Source organism: Accipiter gentilis, chromosome 10, assembly GCF_929443795.1.
Source record: "Accipiter gentilis chromosome 10, bAccGen1.1, whole genome shotgun sequence".
NCBI classification, from domain to species: Eukaryota; Metazoa; Chordata; class Aves; order Accipitriformes; family Accipitridae; genus Astur; species Astur gentilis.
This window is the reverse complement of record NC_064889.1, coordinates 19,388,379-19,415,447: the sequence shown is the minus strand read 5'-3', so window position 1 is coordinate 19,415,447 and position 27,069 is coordinate 19,388,379. Positions and strand designations below refer to the sequence as shown.

General features: G+C 53.3%; 1 protein-coding gene across 1 annotated transcript; it reads left to right on the top strand.

Annotated features, from left to right (window-relative positions):
* The first annotated feature begins 273 nt into the window (after positions 1–273).
* Positions 274–27,069, top strand: RGMA (repulsive guidance molecule BMP co-receptor a). Its single transcript, XM_049812927.1, is given in 5 exon segments — positions 274–525; positions 528–607; positions 7,854–7,969; positions 20,798–21,309; positions 23,912–27,069. Coding segments are annotated over 5 exon segments (1,662 nt in total). The 3' UTR covers positions 24,614–27,069.

The window sequence follows — 27,069 nt, the reverse complement described above, 5'->3', positions numbered from 1 at the left end:
GGTCTACCCTTGCAAGCCCCGCTCTGCCTCCCCCCACCCTGGCTGCCTGCACAGGGAGAGGGGGTGCTGGGGAGGGGGGGGACACGATTGCAGCGGGGACACCCCCCCAGCCAGCTCCCCCTCCGCCCGCCCTCCCTCCGCCGCTGCATGCTAACGACGCTGCTCAGCGTGTGCGGAGGGAGGGAGGGAGGAGGGAGGGAGGGAGGGAAGAAGGAGGGAGGAGGGAGGGAGGGGACCTCCCTATCTGGCTCTATCTCCTCCGCTGCCTCTCACATGCTCCGGGAGGGCGATGCGGCTCCCCGCGTCCCGCTGAGCGAGGCCGCGCTGCACCCCGCCGGGGCTGCCCTGCGCAGGGCAGGGGGGGCTGCCTGCGCTCTGCGGTTGGCCTTTCCCCCCCCTCCCCCGCCACCGCCACTTCTGCCCTTGGGGGTTTTCCTATTTTATTTGCCTTTCTTTTATTTGGGTTTCTTTTATTTGGGTTTCTTTCGGTTTTATTTACCCTTCCTGGGGAAGAAAAAAAAAAAAAAAAAAAAAAAAAAAAAAAAAAAGCCGCCGCTCCCTGCACCGACCCCCGCGGCGGGCTGGAGAGGCTGATGCGGCCGCTAAGGTAAGCGGGGGCGGGGGGCTGCGCGGGCCCCCCCCCCGGCCGCATGCTGCCCCCGGCTCCCTGCATGGCCCTTCCTCCGCGGGACCTGTTGAGGCCGTCGCTCCCGGTCCCCGGCTGCCGCCTCCCCCTCGAGCCGTTTTTATAAGAAACCTCGATTCTTCCCATTTTCTCTGCCCAGCTCGCTCCCTCTGTCCGGCTTGATACTAGCCTGGCGTGCATGCGGTTATTCATTTATCCTCCCTTCTGATGGTTGCCACTAAAAATGCACCCTGCTGGGCTAAGTCAATCGAATAATTCCTTGCAGACCACTGATGAGAACTGCAAATATCCTCCCCAATATTTTCCCCTTTCCGTTCGATAGCTCATCCCGGGGCTGATCGCGATTATCGAGACCGGAGTGCTTCGCTTGCAGAGACACAAAGCTTTCCCTTAACTCCCGTGGTTGCAAAGCGCTGGGGTGTTCGCAAGCTCCGAGTGAAGCGGGGGTGGGGGGGTGTAACAGCTGGACAGATGTGGGACATGGGCAGGGACGGCCACATCTGTGCGCAGGCAGAGGATGGGCAGTCTGGCCGCGGGGAGACTTTGCTCTTGATGAACTGAGTCCGTAAATAGCCCATAACCTCAGCCGGGAGCCGGGGGGTGGGGGGGTGGTGGTGGTGGTGTGTGGTGCAGAATATAGCCCCCAGTCAGGACATTTCAGAGGCAGCAGCCACAGCAGCCCCTGTCGAGGCTTGCTTCCACACTTGGGACCTGCACGTTGCCCTTCCTAAATATTATATACCTGTAAGTAAACCGGGCTGTGTTTGCAAGACAGGTGCTTTTTGTTGTGGTGGTGGTTGCAAGGCAGGAGATGAAAGTTTGGTGTTGTTTTGATGTGATTCTTGATTGCTGCCTGTTGGAGTAATTGCATCGCAATTGCTCAGAGGTAGAATCAATTTCCCCAAATTGAGATTTTAATGGGAGCTCGCAAGCTGCTGTTATGTCATGTGGTTTAAGGCGGCGTTGGATTGCATTTATTTTATAAACTGGGTACCTTCGCAGACGGCGTAGGGATAACAGCACCACCCAGCGGGGCCGCAGTCCCAGTCCCAGTCCAGTCCCAGTCCCAGCTCCAGTCCCAGCCCCAGCCCCACCTCAGCCCACCCCTAGCTCCAGACCCTGTCCCAGTCCCAGCCCCAGCCCTAGCCGAGCCCCGCCGGGCACACCCGGGAGGACTCCCGGTGCCTCCTCCGAACTGCTCCCCCTCCACAAAAACTCCCAGTCTCATTCGCTGAAATATTTATAGAGGTGCTGGATTAAAGTTATCTGGGTTTGGTTGTTTGGGGGGTTTTTCCCCATAAGAAGGCATGCCTCTTTCTCAGATAATAAGGAAAAAGTTTTAAATCAGCTGATGGAACTGTCACTTAGTGTTTCATGACCGAGAGCACGGGAAAGGCATCCTGCGGTGGGTAGTACTTCTGGCCACTGCTGTCAGGAATTGACAGAAGGGGACCTGGGAAAGGTGCTTGGGTTTCACAGAGCTTTTTCCATAGGATCCTTCAAACACTCCTTTCTCAAAGGGCTGAAGATGTAGATTTGGAAACACTCGATGCCATTTCCCACCTTTAAATGAGATCCAGGAGATGTCCTTAGCTGACCTGTAGGTTAGAAGAGGGGGGAATTAGGGAGCTATGTTTGCACTTTCTCAAGATACCAGTAGCGTTTAAGAGCAGCAGCAAAAGACTGTCCCATTACACAGACCGAATTCTGTCTGCTGACTAACACCCCGTTCTCTGCAATTCTTCTGTGCTGTTCATTTTTTGGCAGTTCAGATTTATCCATCTTTTCTGCTGAGCTGACATTTGGCCATCTGAACTTGCTCTTGGGAACCTCCCAGCCCACCTTTTTTTTTTTTTGAGGGCAGCCCAGATGTGAAGAAGATACACTAAAAAGATATTGCTTGATATTTACCCCAAAGAGAAGACTGGGCTAGGAAGACCAGCTCCCTGCAGAGAACTAAATACTCAGATGGCGAATTCCAGCCAGCCCTCCAAACACTGCCGAACAAGGGGTGGTTACATGCTCCTACGTGTAGGAGTCAGGCCTCACCCCACGGGGCTTTGCAAGCAAGGGAAAGAGAGAGTCACGAATGAATGCCACCACTCAAAAAAAGTTGACGTGATGAACTCTATTTGCCTGAAAATATCCCTGCTTGTTTTGCTTTCTGTCATGGGTGAGACTGCAAGTTTTCCACCAGCCCATCTTCCCTTCCCCTTGTCCAGCCTGGGTGGTTGTGAGCGTTTAGAGGTGACTTTTATGCCTGTGAGCTTGGAGCACGGATATCGAAGAGAGAGCCTACAGCAGGGATACTCACAGCTACTTCAGTTGGGGCTGTTGTTAATCGGTGGATGCGAAGATGCAGGTCAACAAAACATTCTTACTATTTTATTTCTTAGTGTTACAAAGCTATATTTTATTCCACCTTCAACCCACTGGCCTCTTTTTACACAGCCAGATTGGTGAGTCTAACGTTCACAGGGGCAGCTGTGGGGAGGTGGATTAGCTAAACCAGCAAACTCTTCTCTGCACTTTGCTATGCAGGAGTGGGTTGGTCTTCAAAGCCCAGCTCGGTGCCATCACCTCCGCGTGCCCCATTCAGTTACTGCAAAAGTTCAGTGCAGGGCGCTAAAGAGACCTTGGGGGGACCCTTTCCGTCAGCAGCTCTGCCAGGCGTTGTACTGGAAGGCAACAGGTTAGGAGGGAAGGGGGTTTAGCCGCATATTTGGCAGATTCGAGGTGCACAGCTCAGGGAGAGCATCTACTTGTGCTGTCAGCCAGGGAAACTGTAAAATGATAAAAAAATTTGAATGATGAGTAAAAGGAAGGTCTTTAAAATGAACTGCAGCGTTTTCCAGTATTGCAAACATCAGAGGTGTGGCTGTTACTGCAGAAAGATGACGGGCTTTTTTTGGTTTTTCATCTTGTTCAGAGGTTTTTTTCTTTAGTAAGGGAACTGTTCAGAGCACAGGTATTCAGTTTTATTTCCACGAACCTTTCAGGATCAGTTGTCAAACCTCCCCAGACAACAGTTTGGGGGTTTCCACTCCAAACTTCCTTTCTTCCTCCTTTAGGGAGTGATTTGATTTTTGCCGCTCACCCCAAACACATATCATTGCAGAACATTACAGGATTAGCTTCCTGCACGGGTGATCACAGCTTACCCCAGCCAGGCCATGAGCAGTGTTCCTTAAACATCTCGTCCTGAGGCAGAGTAGGCAAAGGCACGTGCTGAAGCTGTGCGGGGACGCTTGCGTGAAGAATGGCCACGCAGAAAGTTCACGGGAGAGTCAGGAACAGACCAGGAGCCCTGACATCCATTCCTCTAACTACTAGTTACAGTCCTCAGAAATACCCATGTTTACTATTTTAGCCATATAATTACAGGTAGTGAATAATTTCATTAGGAAGCCTGTAAGGGGAGGCATCATCTGTAAACCTTAGGGTTCAAATTAGACACGTTCATTCAGCCCCGTTTGAAGCCCACAACCATGCCCAGTGTGACGCAGGGCAGAGAAAAGTAAAGTTCAGATGAGTGATCCCAGCTGAGTTTCCCCTGGGAACTGGGAATCTTCTTGCTCATATTGCAAACACCTCGGAGAATGCTATCAGCTAACCCCAGCTGTGATTTGCATGTCACCCCTCCGTAATGACACCAAACACGAGAATCAACGGGTATGTGACCACGGAGGTGCCTTTGCCCCCGGAGCTGAGCCTCTGCACAGCGTAACTCTGCTGTGCCTCAGAGGTGTTTGCATTTTAGCGGTGGGTGGTTTCCCACATACTGTTTGCAGAGAGCATCGGGCTCGGTGCTGCCTAAACAGGGAGACCCGGCCGGCCTTTGAGAAGGAAAGAAGCTGGGGAAAACGCAGTCGCTCCTCCAAGCCTAGATATCTCCATCAGGCAAGGCAGAGATCTGATTTTACACAGCCTGTGATTCAGTAAGCAATTTAAAAGGCCAGTTCTTTGATTCGGCTAATCGGAAAGGTGAAGGTTATTTGAAAAGCATGGAAGGGGGAGCAGGAGTTCAGAAACACACCTTATTTGGGGCCTTTTCCTGCTCTGCAGTTACGGTTTGGACACATCTGTTGTTTTCTCCAGTGAAATCCGCTGCTTTGATCGGTGCCAAAAACAGCAATCCCATTTGCAATGCATGATGCAACTGAGCAAAATCAAGGAGAAATTTTTACAAGCTGGAGCCAGGGGCATCGGACCGTTGCCTTATGGCAGCGCAGTTTTCGCTACACCAAAGGCGGAAGCTCCAGCAAGGGCCTTATTTTAAAAATAATGCTTCAAACTGGATTCCAGTCTATTGTCAGCTTGCCCCAAAATGGCAATACCAAAGTGGCTCTTCAGGTCAAACGATCAAGCCAGCCTTGCAGCAGCTATTTAGCAGCTGGATTTTAAAAGTTCATAATTCAGATTTTTTTTGAGTTAAAAATAAATAGATCATGCTATATGTCATCAGCCAGGATAATAGCAGAAGTGATGTTTTTCAGACTGAAATAAAAGCAAAAGTTGCATTGCAAGAGGACAGAGCGAGAGCAAGAGGAAGGGATCTGGGGTCTGAAATCCCGTCCCCTGGATCTTTCCCCCCTGCCTGGGCTCTCCCCAGCTCATGGACCCTCTCCCTCCTCCCCTCAGGCTCCTTCCAGCCTCCCCAGGCCCCTTCCAGCTCCAGCTGCCTACACATCCCATCAGCAGGCCTTTCTTCTTGGGTGGTAGCAGCAGCTGGCAGGGTTTGGACATATTTGCCCCTGTTTGACATCCCCCACAAAAAGGTGCTTGGAGTAGGCGTTCTTCCCACACTGCCTTTGCTACAGGTCTGGATCCGGCCTGCCAGCTTTCATCTCCTGCCCAGCTCAGCCCAGTCTGGCAGCTCTTCTGCACACAGGGCTCCTTCTGACTTTAGTGGACATCATCTGAGTGCAGCTGTAGGAGGATCGGGACCAAGACAGATCTCCAGTCAAGCAGGCAAGGCCTCAGGATTTTTGGATCCCATCTGGGTCCCAGATGGAAAGGCTTCAGCATTTTAATTCCTGTTGCAGCCGGGATTAAGCTCCAGTGAAGCTCCTTCTTCATTTGGAGGCAAGGGGGCTCAAACCCCGCAAGGAGAACTAGATAGGTATTAACAGGTATCTTTGCTTCTTCAGCATTTACTCCCATCTCCTCTTCCTCACCTTGTCCTCCATGGGATATTTGTTGTAGCTGAATCACAGATTCAGTCTGCGACAGGGAGGAGATCACAAACTCTTACTGGAGACTTCAAGATACCATCAGTCCAAAAAAGCATCCTTAAGGGTGTTTGTGAGGTGGAAGAGAAGGGGGGTTCCAAGAACAACTAGAAGCAAAGGCAAGGAGCATCCCTGACCTATACCAAGCTGCAGGAGGAAAGACCCATTATTAAAGGGCATTTACAGAGGTGGGAGAAGGGTTGTATAAAACAACCAGCATGCTTTTATCCTTTGTATAAGATCCCCAAGAAAAAGGAGATGAAACATTAGGATGGCAAGGGGGCACTCACTCAAAGGAGGGCTAATGATCTAAAACAGGGAAGTTAGCGCATATTAATTAAAGCGTATTACACCCGTGGGCACTCTCATTCAGAAGTGAAGTTGTCTTAGTTCACTGTGGCTAAAACACACTTCAAGAGAAATTTTAAATAGATCCAAGTGGGCTGCTAAGGATGCCTCCCTCCTGGCCTAGCCCTTTCCTGGGCGGAACAGACCCCTGGGATCGTGGGGCTGCAGATCCGTTCTGCTCACCTCCTCACGCTGTGGCAGTGCGGGAGGTGGAATTTTGAAGCCCAGCAAGCAAATGCTTGCGTGCTTCAAGCCGCCGCTCCATCTACATGGCCCACGAGCAGGGAGGGTGCTCCCAGGACTGCCATCTGCCCAAAGGGTCTCTAAGGGGTGCTTGCAAAGTGAGACCCCCAGGGCAACTGTTACCAACACAACCGGTGAAACTTTCCCCCAGCGAAAACTGAATGTCCGGGTCTATACGCGGGCTGGCGGTGCAGACCAGGCTGTGGTGGAGGTCCTGAGAGAGCATAGGTACATATTAGTCCTCGCCATCAGTCCTCAGCGGGCTGGCAGCTGGATCCAGGGACCCCCGACAGTCGTCCCCCTCTCCGAGGAGTGTCGGTCTAATGATAAGGATCTGTGAGACTTGCTGTTTCTGAGTCACCTGGGCTTACTTCACCGCTGCCAGCGCTGGTACAGGTGAATGACCTGGAAAGGTTGTGAAACGCTCACACCTACCGCACAGCCAGGGCTGGGGCGGCATGGAGGAGCTCTGTGTGCTGGGGGGGGGCCATGCCCCAGCGGGCCGGGGGCCGCCGCATCGCTCTCGCAGTCCCTGCCCCGCACGAGCTGCCAAGCGTCTCCCTGCCTCAGTTTCCCCCCTCTGCCGTACAACGGCCTTTTTGCTCTAAACTGCTTAATTTGGGGGAAATCCAAAGTGCTCTCGTTAGGCCCGCGGGAAAGAGGCAGGGAGGGCACGCCGGGTGTCAAGACCCCAAGGGGGTGGGAGGAAGACCCTCTCCCGAATCGCGACCGAGCTGCGCTGCATGACGGCGGGGAGACAGGGCAAAATCTCAGCCCTTCCCCGCAGCCTATCCTGCGTGGGACCCCCGCCACCCCCCCCCCCCCCCCGACCCCCCGACCCCCGGCCCCCACCCCCCTTCCCCACAGGGCACGGGAGGGTTTGATGGCTCGACCCACAGCAATAACGCCCCTCGCCCGGGTCGCCCAGGCTCTTTCTTCCCCTCTCCCTCCCATGGCTGCGGTGCTCGGCGCTCGTTCCTCCGCCCCTTCCACGCCGCCGGAGGAGCATGGCCGGGGAGGCGGGCGGCCGCGCTCCGGAGTGGAGGAGGCGCAGGGAGAGGATGCAGACATTGGAAGGCAGCCGGGATGATTGATGGTTTGGGCTGTTTTGTAATGGGAGGGGAAGGAGAGGAGGAGGAGGAGGAGGAGGAGAAGGAGAAAAAGTCTGTGTAATCTTTCAGTGCGGAGGCCACCGGAGCCCGGAGCTGGGGCCGCCCGTCCCTGCATCGCTCCGCGGAGCCATGTGGGGCTTTTGATTTTCGATTTTTTTTTCCCAATTCTTTCTTTCGATTGATTTATTTTTCCCTTTTGTTTTTTGTCTTCCTCTCTTCCCTTCTCCTTTTTTTTTTTTTTTTTTTTTTTTCCTTTTTAAACTCTTCTTCCAGGGAGAGGATAGTGGTTAAAGCTCGAGCTGGATGGATGGGTATGGGGAGAGGGGCAGGATCCACAGCCCTGGGACTTTTCCAAATCCTCCCTGTCTTTCTCTGCATCTTCCCTTCAGGTAAGGAACAGCCTCTTTATTTTGAAGAATTTTTTCCTGTATTTCTCGCAGCCCTTGGATAGCCGCCTCGGTTCCCCCTGTCTCGGGGCCTCTTTCTCTCTCCCTCTCTTTGCAGCAGTTTGCCACATGTTTAAAAGAAGCAAGTGGGGCTCGGTTTCGGTGTTTCCCGTCCCCCCTTACTCCCTTTTCCCCAAGCAGTTGCGGTGGGTGTTTTTCCTTGACCTCATCTTCTTTGTCTCCCTGCTGCCTCATCCCACAAGGAAGGAGATGGTCGAAATCAAAGCAATCCCCGGCGAAGGCAGCCGGGGGTTCTTACTGACAGCGTCAGGCAGGTTACGTTGTTCTCCCGTCCCCGGGTGTGCTCTGTGCCTCGAAAAGAAGGGGCCGGGGGCGGGGGACGCCCCCCCACATGAACACCCCAGATGCCCAATGTCTGCCCTTGAGTGCAGCGGGGGGGGGGGGGGGGGCGCTCCGAGGCGCTCCCCCCCCCCCCCCCCCCGGGAAGGGAAGAGCCGGAGAGCGGTTGCGGATGGACTAAAGGGGCGGCGTTGCATTGCGATTTCGGGAAGGTGGGGGGTCCGGGGGGGTGGCCCGGCCCCACGGAGCGGGGAGCACGGCCCCGGGGCTCACCTGGGCCGGGCAGCGCGGCGGAGGATGCGCGGGCGGCGCGGAGCGGAGCGGAGCGGGCTCCCCCTCCTCCCCGCCGCCCCCCAGGCCTCGGGCTGGGCTTTTGTGGGCTCAGCACCATTATTTCCTTGGAAAACTTGCTCCGGCCGGAGCGGGAGCCGGTGTGCTGTCCGAAGGCGGGATGGCAACCAAACGAGCCCGCCGGCCCTTCCCCGCGCCCCCCCGGCCGCTCGCACCTATCGCCGGTCTCTGCCTCCCCCCTCCCCAGCCCCAGTTTGTTTGTATTGTGTCAGAAAAGGAGAGAATTTCAGAATTGCAGCTGAAAACGCCATCTGTTTCCAATGAATCCCCCATAGTTTTTCACAATGTTTTTGGCAGATCTCTGCCTGCAAATTCCTTCAAGCCCCGAGTGCTTGTTTTTGTTGGGGGAGGGGAAACCCAGTCCACAGAGGCGGATTTGTTCCTTCCAAAACTCTCCAGTTTCTTTACCTCCCCCTTTTTTTTTTTTTTCATTTGCAAGGCGGGGGGGGGGGGGGGGGGGGGGGGAGGAGAGAAAGCAGGAGGAGGAAAAGCTCTAACGCTTAAATCTCCCCGTTTATCTTTTTAGTTGAGTAAAACTTTCCTTTCCTGTTTATTAATTTTTAAAGCGCCTCTGCCTTTCTTTTGCATAACTGTAGGTGAAGCAGTCTTGCACACACATGTAGTAAATAAATAAATAACTGCTTTACGCCCTTCCTCCCCCCTTTGCCCTCTTAGCCCTATTGCAGGAAAGCGAGCCTTTTCAGCGCTGCCCTTAGCACTGAGGTGTCCCTCCGGACCCCACTTCTCCCCAGGGACTTCCCAGCAGGCTGAAAGCTGAACCCCCTGTTTTTTCTGGAAACTCTGGAGCTGCTCCCATATGTGTTGCTTAACGCCCTTTTCGGAGCGGTTGAGCTGCAAAGCGTTGAGGCTGTGAGATTTACGGTGCAAGAAAGAACTTGATAGGAGATCTGGCTGGCTGCTTTGTTTGATTCTCCCTTCAGCAGTCAAATAAGGTGCAAAGAACTGGCAGAACGAGGCGATCCAGAGCCCGCGGGAGCAGGGCGCAGGCGGAGATGGTGCTCCCCGTGCGCAGGGCTGGGAGCATGCCGGGGGCTTTCGTTGAAAGCTTTTTGGGGTGGGAAGGTAGGAAAAAGGGGGCGATTTACTCCCTGGCATATCCTTTGCCCCTTTTTCCCTGTGCTTCCTGGGAAGTTGTGGGTTCCCAGCAGGTTCCCAGCCCTGAGGAAGCTTCGCGCCCCTCCTGAAAGCCCTGGGTGAGCGGGGCCACTGGAGGCTGCCCAAGCGGGTGCTCAGCATGTCAGGTCGGTGCCTCGCCGAGTCCTGCCCTATTTATTTATTTGCTTAACCCCCACCCCCTACGCACACACCCCGGGCTGGATTCCCACTTGTGCTGCTCTCACACCGATGGCTTCACCCCACTGCCTCCTGGGCGGCCCCCACCATCGAGCGCCCGCAGGCCGAGAGCACTGCTTGGGTCCCCTCTGCGTGGGTCCCCCCGGCGGGGGTCAGGGTGACCACTGAGCATGGGGCAGCTGGGGAAGGAGGTTTGGGCAGAGCAGGCCACTGCTGACAGTTTCCCTGGCAGAAGTCCTGCTCAAGGCTTGTGCCAAGGCCCAGCATCGGATGCTCATGGGTGCTCTCCCCTCCCGGCTGGGACCCTGACTTTCCGGGGTGCTCAGCTGACCCCTGCCTGTGCCTCCCGGTACAGGCTGTGCTGAGTTTTCTTGCAAATCCTTTTGTATCCTTTTGTACTTTCAAAATCTGGCCCTGGGTGTTTTGTCCCAGACATCAAGCTTTGCTCTCTCCCTCGTACTCCACTTTGCTTTGGGATTTCCAGTTTGTCTTTGGCTTTGGTGTTTTGGCTGTTAACGCACTCCTGCCTCCAACAAAAATTGGGATTTTCTGCCCTTGGTCCATCCGGGCAATGAGGCTGATTCCAGATAAGGATCCGTCCCTACTGGAGGTGTCTTGGATCGGTTGATAAATGGCTTTTGTCTCAGCTGCAGGGAGGGACTTGATCGCAGCATTAAGCCGAAATTGAGAAGGGGAGCTTAGAGGCTGTTAAAACAACACCTCCCCAATGCTGCAAACGGGGAGCCGAGCTGGGGGCCGGGGAAGGTGGCGGCAGGGGAGGAGCGCGCCTGTGCGGGATGTTGTCAGGGCAGAGAAGAAGGGAGGGATTCAAACGTAAACCTGGAAATATTTTGGCTTCCCTGTTTTGTTGCTTGCTCGGAGCCCGTCTCGTACTTAGAACAGGGAGTTCTCTGCCATTGCCAGCAAGGCTTGTTGTGGGGCTGGAAGGAGATGCCTTGTTTTTAATGCAGGTGGGGTGGATATTTTGCTTTTTTCCACAGAAAATCCTGAAATTCCTAGCCCTTGGTTACTGGGAATGGGGTGATATTAAGAGTGACTTTGGGTTTAGCATGGCAGCAGCTGAGGTTTCCTTCTTTGTGGCCCAAACAGCTGTGCCGAGTCGGATGTGCACATGAAAGTGCTCACAGGGCTGGGCAGCCATAAAAACTTCCTAACCTGGGGGCTCTGCTCGATCTCTGCACCAACCTGCTGTCCCTGGAGAGCCGGGCTGCGGCACTGGATCAGGCCCCAGCAACAATGAGTTTTGTGGTCTTTCTTCTGGCTCCCTGATGGGAACATCCCATAAAGCAACTCTAGGCTCCAGCAGGGCAATGCATGGCCCAAGTGAGCCCCTTCTCAGTCCATCAGTCCTTAGGGAGACCCCCCAGCCAAGCCCTACAGCTCCCAAAGGATGAGTGCTAGCAGGACAGCAAAGAAGGTCAAAAACAAGAGGGTTTGATCCATCTAGATGGGTTTGAATGTGTTTGATTTGCTTTTCCCATTGGAGCAGACACCAAACTTGGAATAAGGAGGAGCGTGGAAACCCAGGACCAAAAGAGCGTCAGGGTCCCAGGTGGTTTGGAGGGGGCTGGGGTAAACTCAGGGATGCTGCAAACCAGGAGTGATGTGTGCTGGGGCGATGGGGAAGGGTTTCTGAGGAGGATGGGCCATGCTCGGAGATGCAGCTGCAATGGGGCAGGTGAGGGGTGGGTGCCCTGGCCTTTTTCTGGCTGTGCTGGCAAATCCTGTCTTGATGCTGCAGATCAGGAGCAAGCTGTGCAGGCAGGGCCCTGCCTGGCTTTGCACAGCACCCGGAGCGCACTTGTAAGAGGAGAGCCCCTAAATGCCTTTAAAAGCTTTGTACCCTGCACTTGGCAGCTACTGGGATGAAAAGAAGAGGATATTTATTCCCTTGTCCGTGAGCTCTCAAAATAACAGGGCGTTCGATTGTAGCCTCAAGATTGCTTTGCACTCAAGTGCAGCCCGGCTGAGTAAATCACTGCTTCACCAGCTGAAATTCCTGCAGCAAGGGGGAGAATTGAATTATGGCCAACTGCAAAACCAGATGCCATCCCCTTGATGAAGTCATCGGGCTCTTACTGCGGAGAACAAGCTGGCTCCTACACACACGCAGCCCTCGTAGGCGCAGACTGAGCCGCTCTGTCTAACGGCCTGGCCATGGTGTGCGGGGCAGCTGGAGGCTGGCATCCCTGCAGATGCGAGAACAGCGAGTCCTTCAGGGTGGAGCACCAGAAGGGTGTCAAGTCCCACTTTCCACTGCATGAGCATCCAGGAGAGTTTGGCCATTTAATTCCCAGCAAGCAGGGAATTCCTATCCCTGCATATATGGGGGGTTTTATGGGTCAGGCAGAGATCAAGCTTCACTTGAGCCCCAAGTATTTTCTCCTCCCTCGGTTTCCTCTCCTTCCTGGACAGCTGTTGACTTTGGTCCCCAAAGCCCTAGTAATGAACTATGGCATTTTGGGTTTTGGACAAGCTACCTTTTTTCTCGCCGTGTGACACACTCCAGCCAGCCCTTTCCGAGATGACGAGGACGTTGCAGCAGTACATTTTAGGGACTGATCCTGGCTCTGGGCTTTGCCAGCCCACAGTGATGTGAGAGTGCCACTGTGCTGGCGATGGGAAGGTGGGGAGCAGCGGGACTGGGGAGGTAGGTTCCAGTTAGAAAGTTACTTTTTCTCGTAAAATTAAAACCTGAGTCCAGAGGGGCTATCAGTCAGATGCATTTAAAAATAAATAAACCTCGGAAGGTCTGTGGCTGTGAAGGAGGAACAGATATTGTGGCTTCCATGGGGCACGAGTGATGGGGAGCGACTCTGGTGCCGGGTGGGAGCCCAGGCTACAGGAGGGGATCCACTAGATCCCCTGCATCCCCGGGTGCAGGTCCAGCATCAGTCAGGTGTCCGCATGGGTTTTAGGTGGGTTCGTGGGGCTGTTGATTGCCAGCCGGGCAGCTGCCACCCCACACCCTGTGCGCAAACCAACGCCTCCGATTGAGATGCCGCAATTTTTTGGCAGGCGTTTAATTGTATAAATTTGCCTCATCCAGATTTATGTGCTCCAGGCTTTTCTCCATCTCCTCGTTTCGTGTCTCATTTACCTCTGCGTTTGAAGGGTTGAAATTTCACAAGAGCACGGCAGGGATGATTATTCCTAGAGGGAATCCACACCTGTGAGCAGAAAGCGCTTCCCTGCCAGCCCCGCCACGGCCTGGGTGAGGGGGAGGAGGGCGAGGGACCCACTGCCACACCTGGGGGGCCCCCGGGCACTGGTGGGTGGCAGCCGTGCCTTCAAAGGCACCCTGGGAAAACAGCTTTGGCGTGGGGAGAATGATGTCTGCTGGAAACCCAAAACACTTGGCGATGGGGGTGGCTGGTGGAGGTGGCGTTGTTTGGGTACCGCTGCTTCCGAGGGACGGGGACATGGGTGGTGTTGGCTGGGGGAGGAAGCTGGGGGTGATGCTTCAGGCAGGGGATGAAAGACCGAATCCACCTCTGTTCCCACTGGGCTCGTCTTGGGTGAAACCCTTCACATGCTCAGTGTCCTCATTGTAAAATGGACCACTCCCCTCAAGGAGATTTACCAGCTCTTGAGAACTGTTGGTGAAAGTGGCGGGGCGCTCCCCAGCTGGGAGTCAGGTGTGCAGCTCCAGCACTGCTTTCCAGCCCATGGCACGCCGTGGCGGGGAGCCAGCTTCATTAGCATCCTTCTGCAGATGGAGAATCAGAGGAGATGGCTTCCCTCCCTCCTCATCCTCCATCCACCAGTTGTGGTGGAGCAAAACCTGCATCGTCTGAACCATCCACCAGTGGTGCTTCCTCCGAGCAGGTGAAAGCTCAATGTTTGCGACAAAAGCAATGCTGAAGCCGCAATCCCAGGATGAAGTTTTAAGAGCAAAGTCTGTAAACGCTGGTTCCTCCCTTCAGCCCATCATGCCTCCTGAACTTCCCAAGCTTTGCCAGTCATTCTCAGAGTAGCATCGCCAGCCACTTATGGCCCCAGCTACGAGCTCGATGGCTGATGCCCTCTCCAATGGTGTCTGCTCACCCTTCTCCCTGCATGGGGATGCCAAGGTGAGCCTGGGGGAGCAATGCTGGCCAGGGGAGGCCGGGCAGAGATGCATTCACCCCTGCTAAGCATGCTGGCTCAGCGCTAAGCTGAGTCTCCGAGCCAAAAGAGCTGACTAAGTGACAGGAACAATCAAGGGCTCCATCGGCAGCATCCAAGGGTTCATGCTGTTGACGGTGAAGACACTGACTCTGCTTTTTTTTCCTGCCTGTGCTTGCCCTGTGTCTCCACGGTGCCTGGAGAGGAGAAATAAGGGGCCATGAACTCGGCACAGAGGACAAAAGGGAGTTGGCTGTGGCAGGTCTACCAGATGCATTAGTGATTGACCCAGGTTGAAGTGAGAAAACTCCTTCTGTGTCCCTTTTTTGACTTCAAGAAATTGGGGAAAGCCTTTCCCCAGCATCCTCTTGAGCAAGACAAGGACTGGGTTAAAAGAAGCTGCATGGATTGGGGTGTGCTCTCGGATTCATCTAGAGTCAGTCTGTCAGTACGTCCTTTGCCTGGATTTAATGCATCTGCTGCTTTTGCCAGTGGAAGAGAGCACAAAAGCCAGGCCCCAGCGTGGAAGGTGGCCCCTCCGAGCCAACCTCCCCATGCACGCCCTTGCAAAATATGAGCTCCAGCTCTTTAAGAGAGTCAGGTTTATTTTTCTCCTTCAGTTCCCTCCTCCCGGTCCTCCCCCCACTTCAGTGCAACTGAAACCTGATCTAATCCCTTTGCACATGGGTAATTTATTGGTCTATTGGGCTTTTCTTGATGGCAAATTGCATTGTCTTTCTTCCTGGGTTGAGGCTTTGGAGCAGTTTGCTGCATTCCTGCAGCTCTTTTCTCAGGGCTGATCTTTCACACCCCCTCTGAGCACAGTCAAATCAGTTTTATTGGGCCTCTTTGTTATGCAAACAAGGCAATAATAACCAGGCTATTATTCTGCAAGATTGTGCTTGATTAACAGTTCAAAGGAGGTCGCTGGAAGAGCCCTGCGCTGCCATCCCGCACAAATCCTTTCACGAAGCTTGGGTCAGGTGGCCCTTGCGTTTTCCTCACCCCACGGTGCCCTGCGGGGCTGCAGGAGACCTGCCCCTGCCCACGACACCCCATCCATCAGGGCTGCGGGCAGCACCGATGGGCTCGTTTCTCTCCCTGTTGTGACGAGGCGCCAGTTGATGCGTGTCGTAAAATAGAATCATAGACTGGTTTGGGTTAAAATAGAATCGTAGATTGGTTTGGGTTAAAATAGAATCATAGATTGGTTTGGGTTTGAAGGGACCTTTAAAGGTCATCTAGTCCAACACCCCCTGCAATGAACAGGGACATCTTCCACTAGATTAGGTTGCTCAGAGCCCAGTCCAACCTGACCTTGCATGTTTCCAGTGATGGGGCAGCTACCACCTCTCTGGGCGACCTGTGCCAGTGTTTCACCACTCTCACTGTAAAAAATGTCTTCCTTATATCTGGTCTCACAGCCCACATGGGCACCAAGATGTGGGACGAGCATGACTGGCATGTGGGGTGGCTCGTGTAGACTTCCCTGCTAGGACATGGACAGCATGAGTGGTTGGACTCAAAGGGGTGATGTCTTTCATCCTCTCTGGTTTTGCTTTGGACTCCTGAAATCTTGCTGGAAGGGATCTTGTCAGCCAGTTTTTGGAGGAGCAATGTGATTTTTTTTAACTCTTTTGGGGTCATTTTGGTACTGGTGGTGACTGCTCTCCACCCAGGAGCTGAGCAGCCCACATCTCCTTGAAGCTGCAAGATGTTGCTGGTATTTAGCACCTCCAAGAATCGTGCCTTTCCTATTCAGGTGTCAGCGTAAATATGTTTATTTAGATTACTTAAATAAATATGTGTTTAGGAGCCTAAGCCTAGGTGCTCAGATCTGAGGCCAAAGGTAATTACGTTTTAGTGTGTTCTCCGAAAAAGCCTTTTACTGCATGTGTGAGGCTTGCACATCTACGCTTCAATCCATATATTTGGAAAGACACGGGATGATGTATTTGCATCACATGTGGGTGATGAAATACTTTCCAGCCCGTTAGTAACCAAGAGGATATTAAACAACATCTCTTCTTAGCAGTGAATGCTTTAAAATTAACAGGTCTGGTTAACATGCACCCAAGAGTCTTAAAAGAATTGGCTTTTGCTTACTGAAATTAATTTCCAGTAATTCTCTTTGCTAGAGAAATTGCAGGAGAACAGATGAATTGTTGATTTTGTGCTGGTTTTCTGAAAAAGCGTGATTTGGGTAAATGAAATCCAGGTAACCCAACACCGGCTGAAGGAAAAATAGGGGGCACTGATAATTAAAAGGCTGTTAGATGCATGCATAGAATATGTTTGAACACTTACTTTAACAGCGTGTAATATAATGTACCAATGATGAGGGCAGAGCAGCGGGACCCAGGTCGTGTGATACCCCAGGCCCCTGAGTGTGTGTTTGGTGGACCACAGGATGCTCGCAGGATGGAGGACCAATGCTTTGCAAACCGGGAGCTCTGGAAAAGGTCATGGCCGAACACCACGTCTTGGTACCTACCACAGTGCAATGTCCTGGCAAAAAGGTTGACCTCTGGAGAGCGGCGAGTGTGTGTCCTGCATCGGTATCATCCATCAGGGTGGTAGGGTTTGCAGGAAACACTCGGGCAAGGAGAGGGGGGTCTGATGGTCAGGCTGGGCAAACACCTTCCAGTGAGAACTTAAAAGTGCAAACCGTTTACCTTATCTATAGGACTGACAAGTTACTTGATTGCAGAGTGTAAATATCTTTGTGGGAAACATACTGGTTACTAACGGACCTTTTACAGCTTTGAAGAAAATCGCTGGTTCTTTTTATGTCCTTACAATGAAGTCAGATAAAATCCACTTAGAACCAAGACCCGTGTTTTGTAAAGGTGATAAACTCCTGAAACAGCCCACCAAGGAAAGGGGTGGCTTTTCAGACTGCAGAAGTCCTCATAGGAGGTATACCTGAACAAATGTGGGGCACCGGGCTATGCAGGGGGGGCGGGAGGGAGAGCTGTCTTAATGCAGGCAATTTAAGGATTTCTGGCTTCAAACTTTCCGAAACTGTTGGTTTCAAGATACCAAAGGAAATTTTGTTCCTGGTTTGAGTGGCACCAAGCCCTTGAATGGAAACGATCATGGGGAGGTTGGGAGGTGGCTGGGCTACCAGGGCTTGAAGTCGCCTACCTGTCCCTCAGGATGAAGGACCTTTTGTGATATATAAGGGTGGTGGCATCAGCGCGACCTGAGGGTGTCTCGGAGATCCCAGGAGAGCCTTGCTGGGTTCCTGCTTGAGAGGGGTTTGTTTCTGTGCTAAGTCATCTGTGGTTGAAAAACAGATCCATTGTGAGTCAATGGAAAATAGATTATGCAAAATTGAATAAACATCATTTCTTGGCCTGGGTACAAATGAGCCTGCACCACTGTGCCAAAGCTGCTGTCAGAGGGGACAAGGCAAGGAGTGCTTGTCGGGAGGGGGAGAGGGTCATGTTTGCTTTCCTCCACAGCCTTTATCGGCAGTGGTCCCTTCCCAGTAGTGCAAGGGATTTGCCAAACCCAGTGGCCACTGGTGTGGTTGGAGAAATGTCTGTCTATGGGAGAGCCCAGGCGTGAGCAGCTGGGGAGAGCGTGTGGCCCCACTCGCACACCGCCGCTGTGGCTGCAGCACCTGGCTTTGGAAATCTGGCCTTATATGGGGCCCTGAGCGAAAGAGCAAAAAGGGGGCTGGTGCCAAAACCGGAGCGATAACATCTTAAAAGAACAGCGCTCCCCCTTCAGGCCCAGGGAGGAAGGAGATGGGCTTCCCTACCCTCGGTTTTGTTGGGGTTTTTTTAACTCAGTACCTTATAAAGTCATGCGTGACCCTGGGGCAGTGCGGCAGAGAGGGATGCTTGGCAGGGGGATGTGTTCAGCGCTGAATTTTAGGGGGCTGTTTTGCAGCAGCCCGCTCTGTCCATAGGCTGCCGCAGCTCATGCCGGCATCTCCTGATCCAAGCGAACGAAGCATGTCCTTAAAGAGCAAAGGCTATGGCTTTTTTCCTACTAAAAGGTCCCATCTACACAGCAGCTGAAGGGCTGGAGCAGCCTGGGCTCTGCAAGCTGCTTGCTGGACGGGCTGCTTTGCACAGCTCATCCCGGTGCCTTACCGAGCTGTCAGGTGAAGTGGGGTGTGTGGGTCCTGCATGTCTGGGGATGTGTCCTCCAGCTTCTCCCAGGGCTGTGCTGGCAAGTCTGTCTGCAGTGACAGCGTGTTCGGACGCATGCAACCTCAAGGCATCCTCAAGCTGTACATTAGCATAACTACTAGGAGAGCAATGGTTTTAATTGCTTGATGCCACAACTATTTGGGATAACTGGCAATGGTGGCACTGGTCACAATCCTGCATGCTTTTTTGGCTCCTACCTTCCACCAGGAGGGTCCTGGGGGACCTGCAAAGCTATGCTCTCAGTCTCTTGTCAGAAGGAGTCAGATGCAATGTCCTTATTTTCCACCCTGATAAACCCACACCATGAGTGTCTCGCCCCGAAATGCCCCTGCTTGCATTCCCCATGCCAGCAAACTCACTTGCTCCTGTCACTCCAACTGTGCTACTGTGTGCAATTGCCTTGCATTAAATACCATCCCTTACTTGTCCCTCTGAGTTTAGGCACTGTGCTAGCTATAGCATATTCAAACAGTCGCGTTTGAATGTATAGCCTCCAGAGCCAAGGCAGGCGGTGCTGGGGAGCCAGGCTTTTCTGTGTGCTGGTAACAAGACATCATTTGCCTCTCATCTAGGAGAAACACCAAGCAATACACACCATTGCAAGCCAGCTGGCTGTGATGGGAAGCCCCATTTTGATAAGCAAAATGTCTTTGGTGGAAAACCACACTCTTGGGGTGGAAAAGAAAGGGATATGAAATAATAAATATTTTTAAATTTGACCCATATATGCAAAAGGCTTAGCAGAAACATGAGCCCACGTCCCAGGTCAAAAGTTTATTATCTCACCTCTGGTCAATGATGAGTTAAAGGCTTTCCACAGTGCTTCTTGCGAGTTTAAATGGGATGCTGCCAAGATGAAACAGCTCCTGGGTTCTCAGCTCCTGGATTTTTTAGTGCTGTTGCTAGCATCTGAGTTTATTAAACATGAATTTTAAAACTGTGAGGAACCTGTCACCATTTCCTATTTGCACTTCACCCTTCTTGGAAAGGGAGAGGAGACAGGCTTGTTTCTTAAAGCTGGACTGCTTAGTGTTTTATAGCCTTGGTCTCCCTTTCTGATTTTCCAGCACCAACTATGTTTAGGTTTCCAGCACTGCAATGTTTAAAACTAAAACATACTGTTTTCCCTGAAACAATACTGGGGTTTGTAACTTTCTTTTTAAACAAATCTGCAATGGTTTTGGCACAGATGCCTTGCCAGCCTCCTTCTAAACAAACCCGAGACAGGAATATACGTGTATGCCTGCAAGAGGGCACCATGAAAGCATCTGGAAATGGCGGGGCTTGTCCTGCTGCCTTTTGTGCCTGAGCCCATCCTGTCTCCAAGCCCTCTGAGGGTGTTGATTAAGAGGAGAGGAAGGAAAACACCATGAATTTTAAGTGGTGTGAGCCTGGGTTCACCCAGCAAGACTCCAAACTGGCACAGGCAGAGCAGTGACTGTGTGATGTTCAGCGATGGCCATGTGCTTTTTGCACAGCTGCTTTCAAGTCTGCTCCAGGGAAGGCACACTGCCCCAGGGAGCAGACATTGGGGGGGGGGGTGTGGGGGTGTGGGGGTGTGTGTGTAGGGGAGCAGGATCTGAATTTTCTTTGCCTCCCTCTGCCTTGCCAGCAAGCACCGGGACTCTGGCTGAGCCCGGCAAAGGCCCTGCTACCTTTGGCTTCGCCTCCGCGTGGGCAATGCAAGGCGGGTGCGAAGGGGAGGCGGGTGCTCAGCTGGCATCCCCGCACCCTGCCGCACCGGTTTTTCTCCTCCACCTCTTGTTCTCTCTCAGTGGGCCGTGGTGGGGAACGGGCTCCCAGGGCTGGGCAGAGCCACACAGCAGTCAAGAAAAAGGGGTTTTGACTCCTGCTTCTTCTCAGGGTCACGGGGGCACTGGCAAGCACTGTTCCCAGCACTGCTGCAGCCATGAGGATGGTGGGGTGGCCGCTGGCTCTGCTGCAGGGTTGGTCACTGCACAGATTCTGCTCTAACCTCTGCACGTCAACATGTGGCTGGGGCACAGTGGTTGTGACGGGGCTGGGTTTCCCCGTGCCCATGAAGGAGGAAAAGGAAGGCAGATTTTTGCGTTGGTAGAGCTTGGTCTGGACATAGCGCACAGTAATTCATGCAACACAGAGCTTTGAATGTCAAACCCAAAAAAGGCATTAAAAACCCCATTGCATCTCCCCCCACATTAATGATCCTCCCTTATCCCTGCTAATGAATACGTCCCATTCTTCCACACCCTGGTTTTCCCCCAGGAGCATTAATCTAAAGGCTGGATGCTCTTTCCCTTCTTGACTTAAATTGGGGCAGATCCTGTTGGTTTCTTTGGCTTTGATGCATGAGAGTTGGGTCATGTGAGATGGTCACATCTGGTAAGCAAGGCCCTGTCACGCGGTACAGCCAATATGTCATGAGTTTGGGCTGCGGGAGGAGGACACCAACCTCTTCCTGGGGGTAGTGTTGGATGTCCCACACGCAGGCAGGCAAGTATTGACCATCCTGTGTTTGCCTCCCCTCCTGCAGTGACGTCTCCATGCAAGATTCTCAAGTGCAACTCTGAGTTCTGGGCGGCCACATCGGGCTCCCACCACCTGGGCACGGAGGAGGCGCCCGAATTTTGCACGGCGCTGCGTGCCTACGCGCACTGCACCCGCCGCACTGCCCGCACCTGCAGGGGCGACCTGGCCTACCACTCCGCCGTGCATGGCATAGACGATCTCATGGTGCAACACAACTGCTCAAAGGATGGTCCCACGTCCCAGCCCCGCCTCCGGACATTGCCCCCCGGGGATAGCCAGGAGCGCTCCGACAGCCCCGAAATCTGCCACTACGAGAAGAGCTTTCACAAACACTCAGCCGCTCCCAACTACACCCACTGCGGGCTCTTCGGGGACCCCCACCTCAGGACTTTCACAGACACTTTCCAAACCTGCAAGGTGCAAGGAGCTTGGCCGCTCATAGACAATAACTACCTGAACGTCCAGGTCACCAACACACCGGTGCTGCCTGGCTCCACAGCCACCGCCACCAGCAAGGTGAGCCTCAGGCATGTCCCCGTGAGGAGAGGTGGGCAAGGGCAGAGATGCTTCCGAACAGCCTTTCTTTCCACCATCTTTCTCCTCCACCATTTGCACATCTCCTTGGGGAGGGTGCGACTGGGTGGGAGCTCCTCTGAATTTGACTGTTTGCCCCTAAATGTCAGACACCTGTCCTTCCTTTCTCTCCACCTTCACTTAATGGCTTGTGGTTTCTTCCTGAGCACATCCAGCCCCATCAAGCTTAGCAGGCTGAGATGCTGCAGCTCAGAGGGCCATCACGGCCAAGGTGGGGGATTGCAAATTAAGAGGGGTCCCACCTGGGGGACTCCACGTTGCTGTGAACAGTCAGACCAGGAATGATGGTGGCATCTTTTGGGGGACACCCAAGGTCCAAGCAAACCCAGGACTGCCCTCCAGGGAGGTTCCAGCTTGCATGGAAAAGCCTGGAGGGAGCTGAGGTCCTCACACTGCCTTCCCCTCTGCCCAGGCTTGCAATTGTCTCCGTGGTTTGCAGCCAAGTCAAGGCATTTTGTGGGGCACAGTCTGTTCTGGAGGTGGTTTGACAGCCTAAATAAACATCCTGAAGCTACAAGGCAAACACTGAGAAAATCCAAGTGAAATTGTGCTGCTGTGATACAGCAGGACTTGTGTGGCATGGCCTCAGCTTCAGGAGAGACCTGGAGCTGATGAACTATTATGTTGCTCCACAGTGCACAAGCTCTAAAGCTAATAGGCCACTTTTTGTGCCAAAAAAAGGGAGGCTCAGCAGGAGGCAATCTCTTGCTTTTGGAAGATGTCCTGTCCCATCGTGTCTGGGAGTTCTGCTTCTCCCTGCATGTGGGGAGAGGAGAGAAGCACTTGTAGGACAGGGACTGCTTCTCAGCTCTGGATGTGACCTTTTTAACCTGAGCTGCAGCTGGCATTTTGGTTTTGATCTGTCCCTAGTTGAACCTCTTTAAAGATTCTTAATGATGCTCTCAACTCCTTACCTACCAAAAGACATCAAAACCTGCTGAAGCTTGCAAGGAAGCTTGAGGAAAGTGGTCCTTAAGGACCCCTTGGACCTGCAATTTCTAGGCTGGATCCCAGGATCGCCATCTTAATTGAGCCTTTTCACCCATTATCTGCCTCATAGGCTTGTGGTGAGGAGGGATTAGTCATGAGATCTGAAGCATGAGCTGTGGAAAGCATTACTGGGTCATTGCTAGAGTACCATGTGCTGTTGAAAAGGATGGGAGCCTCTCGGTCCATGGGGCTCTTTATGTTTTTTGCATGATGTTCTCTGGTCTATCCTTCTTCCTCCAGCCAGAGGCAGGGCTGGACCCAAAGGAGGTAGCAGGACATCCGTGCGAAGGGTAGTGGAAACCCAGGGCATGGTGGTGCCTCATGATGTGGCTGAGGAGGGGATAGCAGGGCTGCTGTGGGGTGGGGAGCATCTGGGCACTCAGCAGAGGAGTGGGTGGGAGAGAGGGACGTTGCCAGGGCTCTGGACAGCTCTGGGCTCCTCGCCAGCACCGCTGGGAGCAGAGATACTGGGAGCCACCACTGTGCTCAACCCAGTCCTTGGGGAGCCTTAGTTTTTCCCCTCATGCTGGGCCCTCTGGCATACCTGCCCTGCAGCTGCTGGAGCTGTCTCCTCCAGCCCTGCCCCAATCTGGCTGGGTCTCAGTCTGCCCCTTCATGGGGAACAAGTGGCAGGAGGTCCCCCTTACTGCTCCTCCCTCATGGAAAGAGGTGCAAGAGGAAGAGCAAGTCTGCAAGAGTTGGAAGAGGAAGCATAGTTTGCATAGGACTAACAGCAAGTTACTCTTCCTCCCATGCAAACTCTACTCTTTCTCCTCCTCATCAAGCCTTCCCCCTCCAAAGCCAGGTCAGCAAGGGAAGAGCAAGCACTGTGAGACTCTTCGTCCAGCAAGGGACTCGTGTTTGACCCCAGCCAAGGGTGGGGAGCCGTGTTGGGCTCAGTCTATCAGCCCATATCACCTCTAGAAGGACCTGCCTGCTCTAACGTGCTGAACATGTGTGTCTGCATGGTTGAGATGGAGCATGATGTGTTCTGGGGCCCAGAGGAGAAGATTCTGTTGGTCTGTGAGTGGCCAGGGAAAGGAAGAGGTCCAGCCCTTGGAATGTAAATGCCATGGGAGCCAGAGGAGAAGCTCTGCAACCTCTAAGAGAGGCAGGGCTCATCCTCTTCTGCCATCTGCCAGGCCCTGGAGGCAAGACAGTGCTGCATGCGCGGGCATGCCGCCACAGGCCTGTGAGTAGTGATACTCCACCCAGCTCCAGCTACAAGGGAGCTCCTGTATTGGGCCTGGAGATAACAGCGCAGATCCAGGTGGTACGTTCAGTCCAGCCTCTGGGTCTTGACTCCATACCTGGTGTCCTCATCCCTGTGCTGAAGCAGGCTGGCCATGTCTGGGTGCCTAAAAGTTGGGGCAACTTCTTAGGTTGAAGCACCTGCCCCTGAGCTGAAGGCCACGCTTCTGGCCAGGCTAAGCAGACGGCTCCCTCACCTTCCATGCCACTTCTGTTGGTGGCTGTATGCTCTCAGGTGGTCATTGCTGGTTGTAACCCTGTTCTTTTCTTTCCTCACCCACAGCTCACCATCATCTTCAAGAGCTTCCAGGAGTGTGTGGACCAGAAAGTGTACCAGGCAGAGATGGACGAGCTCCCCGCTGCCTTTGCTGACGGCTCCAGGAATGGTGGGGACAAGCACGGAGCCAACAGCCTGAAGATCACTGAAAAGGTATCGGGCCAACACATCGAAATCCAAGCAAAATACATTGGCACCACCATCGTGGTGAGGCAGGTGGGCCGGTACCTCACCTTCGCTGTGCGCATGCCGGAGGAGGTGGTTAATGCTGTGGAGGACCGGGACAGTCAGGGCCTCTACCTGTGCCTCCGCGGTTGTCCGCTCAACCAACAGATTGACTTCCAGACCATCCGCTCGGCTCAGGCCACAGAGGGTCGTGCTCGTAGGAAGGGGCCCAGCCTGCCTGCCCCCCCCGAGGCCTTCACGTATGAAACGGCCACAGCCAAGTGCAGGGAAAAGCTGCCTGTGGAGGACCTCTATTTTCAGTCCTGCGTCTTCGACCTCCTCACCACAGGGGACGTCAACTTCATGCTGGCTGCTTACTATGCCTTTGAGGACGTGAAGATGCTTCACTCCAACAAAGACAAGCTGCACCTCTATGAAAGGACACGGGACCTGGCCCCGGGCAACATGGCTCCCTCAGAGACCACCCCCGCCCTCTGGGTAGCACTGCTGTGTTTGAGTCAGTTTTGGCTGTGCTTGTTATAGAGGTTTGCTCCTTCACACCATGGAGAGCGGGGAAAGGGGAGCAGGAGAGAACCAGGCATGAGATGGTGGTGCTGGACAGTGGGAGGTTGGATATCAGAGCCACATGTGTTGTCCTCAGACCTCAGCCCCTCTCTTTCGCACCAGGTCCTCCGCCTTCCCAGTCTTTGCCTGGGAGGAACATGCTGCCAATGGGACCAGTCAGGAGTTTTTGCTGGACTGTACCTTGTCTGGACCTTCCTTACCTCCATCTCTCCTCCTCCCACTCGCGTGGGTGCCAAGGAGCCCCCACCTCCTTGTAGCGCTCCCCCAGGTCCCAAAAATGACATGGTGACTGTGACATTGGCGTGCCTGAACATGGCTTTATCTTCAGAGAGCAGAGCCTGTGAGGAGGGCACAGAGCAGCGAGACAGGGCCAAGCCTGGCCAGGACAACAGGGCTGGGCTTTCTGCTCGCCAGGGCCTTGCTCCTCTTTTTGGGGCATGTCCCGCTCTGCCTGCAGCCCCATTGTTGCGGAAAGTAGCGCAAGGAGCTGAAATGGTGGGGAATGGTCCCGTGCTTGCCCAGCTGCCGGCACCAGGCATCTTCTGGGTGGAAGGAGGACACATTCCTCAAGCCCCGGCTTATGTTTGCTGCGGTTCAAAGGGCATCTCCTATTTTAGCCAGTTCATTCGGCTGATTCACTTTTTATTTGTGGCTCCCTTGTCTCTGCCCAGACCCACCGAGGACTCCTGATGGCAACAGGAGAAACCTGGCCAGTATTCAAGTGGTTTCTGCAACTTCTGCCCAGCGTTGGATGAGTTCCTCGCACCATTTGCTCTCTGGTCCCCTAAAACTGGCAGCAGGGAGGCTGCTCAGTGGGAGACCCGATCCACACCTCCCTCCAGCCCTGCACCCGCTTGCCTGCCTGCGGCTCGGCCAGGCCCTGGGACAGAGCAGGAGCATCGCGCTCTGTTTGTTTGCTGCTAGGTCTCTGCTCCGCTCCTCATCCTGGGGCCACGACTTGCAACCCCATTGCGGACAAGTTGCACCTTAAGAATTGGAAATGGGGCAATGTTAGAAATCCAGCCAGGAGATGGGATGCAGCAGAGGACCCCCCCAGCTGCCTCCATATGTCTGTTCCCTGCCTCAAAACCAAGGATAATCTCCTTCCCCCACCACATAGTGCTGCCCATCTCCTCCTCTCCATGTTCCTCTGTGGTTCACCTCATTGTTCACCGAACAAACAGCAAGACCACCTTTGGTCTGCATCTTGGAGACCTCCTGATGGGTTTCCCCTCCTTTCCTCAGGGGGAAGTTCCCAGAAACAAGCCCCAAAACACGTGTCACTCTTGGGGCACCTCTGGCTCTCAAGGGAGGTCTCTGGGCATGACGAGACAAGCTAGCACCAAAAGAGGTGGGAACAGGCTAAGTCTGGCAATCTGAACTGGTGCCTAGAGGCAGCCTGGTGTAAATATTCAACGTGACTATTCATTGTGTCCTAACAGCTCTAGAGCTCCATTTGTAAAGCAGCAGAGAAATGCAAAATTGTGTCAATGGATGTAATTTATATTGTCTCTTTAATATATAGAGCCCTGGCATTGATCTCGTGTGACTGTACAGATGAAGAGATGTAATTGGTTTTTAAATGTTTAAGGAAAGAAAAGAAACAAAGATGTGTTTACTACTTTGCTCCTTGCTTTGTTTGCTGGTGCCCCAGGTATTCTGTTTAGGGAGACTTTGAAATAAGGATATCACATTTTGGAGGCACTGAGGAGAGCAACCACTGGACCGCAACACAGGACAGTTTAGTTTCCCAATGCACTAATTGCTCAGCCAGGCTGATTTGGACTTTTTGTTTCCTTTGGTCAAGAAAGAACCAAGTTTTTGTCTTCCCTAGAAATCAAAAATGCAAGTTTTGAAAGCCAAAATTTGTCACTGGGTCAGAGGAAACATTTGTTTCTTGCTGTGTTACCCCATAGATAACAGCAGCTGCGCAAGGCATCCCTCAGAAGACACAGTGCTTCTTGAAAGCAGTCTTAGCTGGCCAAGCCACAGCGTGCTGATAAGTCAATACTTCCCTTAAGACCTCCCTTTCCTATAAAGTGATCACCCTACGGCATGACGCACTGTGGTTTAGGGGTAATTTCCAGCCAAGGAAAGTCTATTTGATTATGGCGTGGCTCAGTCCCACTGTCCAGGTGAGCACTCCAGTGGTGGCCAGCTGTTGTACGGTGGTTGGGGTATCCCTATTTTAGAAGCAAACAGTGAAGCACTTTATTTTGGTTGTGTTTGACCCAGTTCTGGTTAAAGGTGAAGTGTGGCCAAGAAAGACCCGATACTTGGAAACAAAAAAAAATACGTAGGCAAAGGGGGGGGTGGTGTTATACAAGAAGGCCCCCCCCCCCACCTCCTCCCTGAGTTGAGACCCACGGGAGTGTCACCGCGTGTATATACTGTAAATTATTTATTGAGAGAAA